Source organism: Juglans microcarpa x Juglans regia, chromosome 1S (assembly GCF_004785595.1).
Source record: "Juglans microcarpa x Juglans regia isolate MS1-56 chromosome 1S, Jm3101_v1.0, whole genome shotgun sequence".
In the NCBI taxonomy this organism is placed as follows: Eukaryota; Viridiplantae; Streptophyta; class Magnoliopsida; order Fagales; family Juglandaceae; genus Juglans; species Juglans microcarpa x Juglans regia.
In genome coordinates, this window is record NC_054595.1 from 8,563,766 (window position 1) to 8,571,415 (window position 7,650).

General features: G+C 35.8%; 1 protein-coding gene across 1 annotated transcript; it reads left to right on the forward strand.

Annotated features, from left to right (window-relative positions):
* The first annotated feature begins 4,039 nt into the window (after nucleotides 1-4,039).
* Nucleotides 4,040-6,595, forward strand: LOC121247278. The gene is made up of 5 exons (XM_041145651.1): nucleotides 4,040-4,236; nucleotides 4,339-4,483; nucleotides 5,012-5,086; nucleotides 5,185-5,313; nucleotides 5,402-6,595. Exons 1-5 carry the CDS (start codon nucleotides 4,040-4,042, stop codon nucleotides 5,825-5,827), a joined length of 972 nt encoding a protein of 323 aa, XP_041001585.1. The 3' UTR covers nucleotides 5,828-6,595.
* The last annotated feature ends 1,055 nt before the right edge of the window (nucleotides 6,596-7,650 follow it).

Below are 7,650 nucleotides of genomic sequence, written 5' to 3' on the forward strand. Positions count from 1 at the left end.
TTGCTCATGATATCTTTAATACTTCTTACCACTCTCTACTACCAGTCCATTTGTTTTTTTTTTTTTTCAGTTCTTCTGCAGATAGACAATTTGGGGGACACCCTACACAACCCCTGCTGACATGGCTTTAAAAAAAAAAAAAAAAAAAAAAAAGGAGGAATTGAAAGAAAATGCTAAAAGAAATAGACCCACCATGCTTCACGAAGAAGCTTTATGAGATTGGTTTCTCGCTCAAAACATACCAGTACACCTACGTTTGGCCCGTCTCCTCTCAGAACTTCTTCGCACGTCTCTCTTGCGAGAAGAGAACCACAAAGAAGCTTCAACTTGCTTTCTCGCTCACGAACCAGTGCACCATTTCTCAAAATAGAAAAATCCTTGGTTTCTCCCACTTCCAGTCCTTGCCGTCCCATTGTCGAAAGTGGTTGATTTTAAGCTTTATATTTTCTTGTCTTCAATTCTATTCTAACTTCCGTGCTTCTTGTGCATATATGATTATTGTTAACATTGAAGTTTTTTACTTCTTGTTCATGGTTTTCTCCTATTTTACCTATGTATATGGCTTATTCCGAACAAAATCCCACTACACAGGTATTGGAACTTTTGAGTTCCCCTAATTCCTTTATTTTGGATGCTAAAATATTTTCTCCAAAAAAATGTATATATATAAACCTGCTCATTTGATATTTCTCATTTTCAAGTTTGTGTGTAAAATATAATATGTGTAGTTGAAAGAATGGTTTTTGTACTTTTATTCAAGTAAAAGCTTTGATCGTTCAAGTAAAAGTTTTGATTGGAGTCCTATCTGGGTTGAAGATAGATCACATAGTTTTGATCTAACATCAACACAGATGCACTTGTTCTAAATTTTTGGAAAGAATTCTGTAGTTTGCTACATTCCAATTATTGGATGCAATAAACATGTCCAATATGTTTGACTGCCGACTAGATGCTCAGATTTGGCTAATTATAGATCTCATGTCTCTGGGTTCCTTCAGGAGTTTTGCAGCCATTTTTTGCCCAGGTTGATTTTTTGTTAATTTTTTTGGCTCTGATGGATTTGAAATGACAAAGTGATAATTAATGTTTCAACTTCACCAGAATTTTGTTTCTATGGCAATATACTAAAGCCCATTATCTTTTTTTGAAAAAAAAAGTCCGGTAGTTAATTTGTTCATGCAATATTCAAGATATAGTAGTAGCACATTGCTGATTGATTTAAATTTATGCACTTGTATCTTGTCTTGATCAACAATTCAATATGGCTGTCATTTATTTGTATGCTCTATTTTCTTGTATCATGTTTATATATTTCTATGTATTTATATATAAAATCATGTTGATGTAAATGACATTTGAAATATAGTGAATCGAGGTAATTTTTATTTTATATACTCATGACATAATTTTTGTAATAGAATCTAGATGGAGAAAGGGAAAGAGCACGCATCTCCGTTGACACCTCTTACCACGGATCCACAAACAAATTCATCAACCCAAGTATTCGTAACCATACTTAAAGTTCAGTATAACTATTTCATTTAATGTCTACATTTATTACGCAAGTTTTGGTTCACTCTTCAACTAATGGTTATGTAACGCCCTGTTCCCGGAAGTCCGAAAAGTTAATTCTTATTACTTAATATCAACTCTAATATCATAATAATAAATAAACAGAAACTCTACAAAATACTTAACTTGTTTGTTTGATCCAAAAATCCGTGTCCCTCCACAGAATTACTAAACCAAATACCTCAATAAAGAAAATAATATATCCACAAAGACTCAAATTATTCATAACTTGACGTACCAAAATAATCGCTAGAGATAAAACTACTAAATATGATCCTCCAATATACTTGTACCCTTAGCACTCATTCATCTATGATCATCAGACTTTTCCAATACTTTCTACTCTTGATCTCCAGCTGAACTATAAATCACACACTAAGCATAGCAATATCAAAAAATTAATCGAATTTTTATTCAACCTTATAGAATTGCCCATTTTTGTTTTGATTTAACCAAAAAAGAATGAAAGAGTTTGTCATTTTTTGCTTTTTTTTTTATTGCCGATAGAACGTAAAGACAAGTCAAATAAAGGTTTATTCTTCCTCATCTACAAATATCCAAATTTTGATGCCTAATACCCCATAGATCGTTCCAACTGCATAGGAACAATAATCAATTTTAGCTCGAATAGTTTGTAGAGGATAAATATTTGAAAAATGTTATGGTGATAAGGGGTGAGTTATCAACAACTCAATAAGCAGAAGACATATACAAGTGTGTAAACATAAGCATTTACAGAGTTCAGAATGCAGAACAAAATATTTTCTTTCAGAATGCAGAATCAGAATATTGTTTTCAAAATGTAGTATCAGAACATGTTATCAAAAATATCAGAGCGAAAGTTCAAAAATATTCATAATTAAAATCCCTTTGGCATAGTGTAAACTGAAATATCACATCTTAACTTATCATATCAGAACAAATACCATGTTTAACCCCCGTGGTAGGGTTGTGCAAACTCCGGTATCTAACCGAGCAGAAACAAAATGTGAATCTTCCCCTTATTCATTCTCGGAGCCCCGAGTATGCACATAGGAAAGACCATGCAGAAAACAACTTTGTTTCCAAAGTGGGTGCACCAGAAACAGAAAAGTTGGTACCAACCCGAACAGAGGCCATAGTTTTACACCAGTGGTAAGGTCAGAACGGAACAAAAACAGAAACAGAATGTTATGCCAGAGGTTTTCAGAAATCATATCAAATCATATCAGAGTATAGAAAATCTTCAGAACATAACAAAATCATATCACAAAACATAATTTATGCACAAAATTTCATATTCGCTTTCTTTTTCAAAGTTCAGAAACAGAATTTCTAAAATAAGTCATGTCTACACCAGTCATGACAGAAAATACTTTCTTCTTAAACATAATTTCATGAGTAATGCAGAACAAATAACTAAGGTAGTTTAAATTTATTTTCATAACCAAATATGTATATTTTCCAAAAATAACCTCAGCTCATTTTATTTTAATGCAAAGTCTAACATAGGAACCCTGCTTACCTGGACTTCTTAGTTTTTTCAGAATTTTTCTTCAAAAATGTCGAACAATAATTAAGCGTCACCTATAACATGATAACGCAAATTTTCATAAATTTTCAATGAATACAAATTTCAATATTTAAGCCTAAGATGCTAAAATGACCTATTTTATTTCTTCAAAAACCTAACTTCACGTAATCCTAAAATATCATCACATTTTCTAAATTCATCAATGTCCCAATAATCAACTCGAACAAAACACAAAATCTAACTTATTTACTAATGAGATCAATTTATAAAATTGGGTAACATAATTATATCAAAAATCTATTAAGGTAGGCAAAGCAAAAATACCATTTAATTAAAATAGACTTAATTAGTCTTAAAGTATTTAAAATACAATTAACATCTTATTATTCTCAACTGAAATAAAATATTTAAACTAGTTACTTTAAAAAGACATAAATATTTTCTATATATATTCTTATACCTCAAATAAAGGGCATTTTGGAAAAAAAAAAGTCTGTGCTGTTTGGAAAACAAACACAAAAAAGAAACGAAAGAAAAAAAAAACTGAGACCAAACACATCAACGGCGACGCCATACTCGTCGAGAGTGGAGGAGCAGCGCGAGGACAGGGAGGTGGCGAAGATTACGTCGGCGAGGTAGCGGCTAAACACTGAGAGAGAGAAAGAGAGAGTCAACAGTGAGGGAGAGAGGGAGTAAACTGAAAGATAGGGAGAGGGGGTTTACGTATCATGCAATGTGTCAGCAATGAAAGGTGGTGCTGGGTGACAACTGGACGGCTTCCGACTGTGGAGACTTATTCTTTGGCGTACACTGTTACTGCTGGCGGTGGCATCGTGGCTCTCCTGAGATGTGGAGGTAGCGGCTTAAGTTGTGGTTTCCTCTATTTTGGGAAACAAAAATAGAGGTCCTTCGGCGTTGGTGAGGCTGCGTTCCTGCGTCGAACGGCTGAGGCTTATGGTCAACGGACGGGGTTGGCGGTTTGTGGTGGTGTTGCCGTGCGAGTGGGTGGTTCCTACTGTAGCATTGCTTCAGATGAAGATTTGCAGTGGCGCGGTCATGCACGATGGTTTAAGTAGTTGCGCAGTGGCTGAGCAGGGGAAGCTACGGTTTCACGTGGGTGGTGCACTAGCAGTGGCATACGGCGGAGCAAGGTCTGCTCACGGTGGAACTACACGCTGAGAAAGGGCTTCCTGTGAGGTTGGGGTGGTGTTTTTCTGAGTGGGTGAGCGCCGGCTGCGGTGATGCTGGGACAGCATGGGTCGTGGCTTGTGGAGGTTGGTTTTGTGCGGCAGCTGGGTGAGCCGCAACTGGGTGGGTCGAGACCGAGCTAGAGGGTGGTGCGCTGTTTGCAAAGAGGAGGAATTGCTTGGCTACGGTTTCGCGTGGGAGGGCAGCGGCGTGAGCTTTATATATATACCTATATATATATATATATATATATATATATATATAGGTGATAGAACATGAAAAGAAAACCCTAGAGAAAAGAGGGAAACGTGCATGTGCATGCATAGGGATAAAATCGACGTAAAACTGTGTAGAATGTGGAGTTTGAACTAAGGTACACGGCCTTGGGCTTTATGGTCCATAAAAAAAATTGTAATGAATAAAAATAAAAAAATGTGCTCTTTCTTAAATTTTTTTTTTCGGCCCATAAAATAGTACTTGAAAATTTTAATTGGATTTTTTTTCACATACTTAACCCAAAATATATAAAAAAATAAGCTTGGCACTAGGCCCGGGTGTTACAGGTTGGTTTATATGTTAGGTCATAGCAAGACCCTTTTATCCACAATTCTCAATACCTCATACCACAAGTCCAGCAACACAGATAATCTGTTATATTATTTTTGAAGTATTTATTTATTCTATTAATATATTTATCTTAGGTCTTCAGCACATTATCATTATTCATTTATATGTTAGCTAATACCAAGACCATGGTATCCGGATTTACCAGCATCTCCTACCACTGATGCATCAACCAATATAGCATCGCAGGTATTTTAAATATTAATTTTGAACTATTAAACTATTCTGCTAATGACAATATTTATTTTTGGTCTTCTACACATTATCACTATTGTTTTATGTGTTAGGTGATACCGACACTATTTTATCCGAACTTCCAAAACTATATGCATGGTTTGCATGCACAAATGCCATATGCGTGGTTACCACCATTTGTTTCTCGTCCTGATTCCAACCCAACGAATCTTACTAGTCAGGTGATAGATTTGTTCTTTAAGTCAACTGTTTATTTCTCACCGTGCTTATATTGATTTACACATGATTTTTAATTGTTGTAAACTATAGGAAAATCTTGTGTCTCCATTTCACTCTTCAACTACTCCTCAGGTTGGTATAAACTTTGCAAGCTCAAGCCATGTCGAAGAAATTCAGGACCCCACACCTGACTCTGGGGAAGTCAAGACTTTGTCTATGCCCTTTGTGCGTGATACTGTTGAATCCAAAGACAACGAGGCGTCCGGGATACAAAATACAACGCTGACTGATGGTGGTAATAGTATTGAGGAGCCCAAGTTGGGGATGGTGTTTAGATTCGAAGAAGAGTTAGTTTCTTATTATAAGAAATATGGGAAACAATGTGGTTTCAGGATAACGAGGCAAATGAGTAAGAGGGATGAGAATGAGAATCTAAGATATGTCACGTTGGGTTGTGCTCGTGGTGGGAAGGCACGAAACCGAACCTCAAATGTCGCAAGGTCACGTCCAACATAAAAAACAGAGTGTAAGGCGAAGATAAATGCTACATTTGTTGATGGGATGTTGAAAATATTAATGGTTCACAATACACACAACCATGGCCTATCCCCACAAAAATCAAGATTTTTTCGCTGCAATAGAGAAGTGAGCGAATCAATAAAGAGAGTGTTAGATATAAATGATCAAGTTGGCATTTGAATGAATAAGAGTTTTGCTGCTCTTGTGCAAGAAGCTGGTGGGTTCGAGAACTTGTCATTCCTAGAAAAAGACTGTCATAATTATATCGACAAGGCACGTCACCTTCGACTTGGGAAAGGTGGCGCTGGAGCCCTTCGTGAGTATTTTGTGAGGATGCAATACAGGAATGACGGGTTTTTTGCAATGATGGATTTCGATGATGATGGCAGATTGATGAACGTTTTTTGGGCAAATGCACGAAGTAGGGTAGCCTACCAATATTTTGGTGATGCCGTTACATTCGACATCACATATTTGAAAAACAGGTATGGGATGCCATTTGCACCATTTGTGGGTGTAAACCACCATGGTCAGTCAATCCTTTTGGGAGCAGGATTGATCTCTAATGAGGATACAGAAACGTTTACATGGTTGTTCCAAACTTAGTTGAATTGTATGGAAGGTAAAGCTCCGAATGCTATCATCACATATCAAGATAGAGCAATGAAAAATGCCATTGCTATCGTCTTTCCAAACACTCGATATAGATTCTGCCTTTGGCACATTTTGAAGAAAGTACCTGAGAAGCTCGGTTCATATGGTGCATACAAAATTGGGTTGAAAAGTCAGTTGTTAAAGTGTGTGTATGATTATCAAACAATTGACGAATTTTTGTGAAGTGTTTTGTAAAGTGATTTTTATATTATGTTCAATGTAGATAACCAGTGTAATTTTAGTTCTGTCTAGCGATTTTTGTAAATAAATATGTTCTACATCCCCTGATAGTATGGGTACTATCCCTTAATGTATATACTTCAATGGTTGAGTCACTTTCAACAATTTGATTAATGGGAAAAGTTGTATTTTGGAACAATCTTTGTTAGTGCACGAGATTTTTGTTGCTTGTTAAATGAGTAAAAGAAGCTAGTATGTTCCCAACGACAAACATATTCCATTACAAAGACCACATTCATTTCATTACAGGGACTACGTCCATTACAAAGACTACGTCTATTACTGTGATCATATCAAGTATAACAAAATTAATACAGAGGATGCCCAATAGATACGAAGAAGTGTGCATTCACGCCGGATGTTTGCTTGTTGCCTTTGGCAAATGAGGGTCCTGATACCAATGGGAGCAAATTTTTCATTTGCACAGTAAAGTTGGGATAATTGCTATGATCCCTTTCAATCTGTTTGATAGCACTTCTAGTTGCATTATTTGAACTTTCAGATCAAGAATGGCCATCTTATTTCCCAGCAAATTAAAAGAGTTGCATTGCTGCTGCTATCAGGTGTGGTAACAGCTTTAAATTGGGCTACATTTTGTCCTTTCAATGCAAATCCAACTCTCTCCCCTTCTTTGTACCCTTTTGCAACCTATCAACAGGAATGACAAGAAATAGAACCATCATTTGTTTATCAGAAAAATATTAATGGTATATCGATATTGAAATAAAGTTCATAATTAAGAAAGATAATATTGATGCAAAATAAGACCCCACCATGTGGAATCAAATAATAATAGATGTTGTCAATGATCTAATCTAACCTATAAATTAAATTTGTTAAGGGGACCATATTATGATTAGGCAAGGCTATAAATATATATACATATATATATATGTTTAATTTAAAGGGCAGAGAATGCAGGCCTC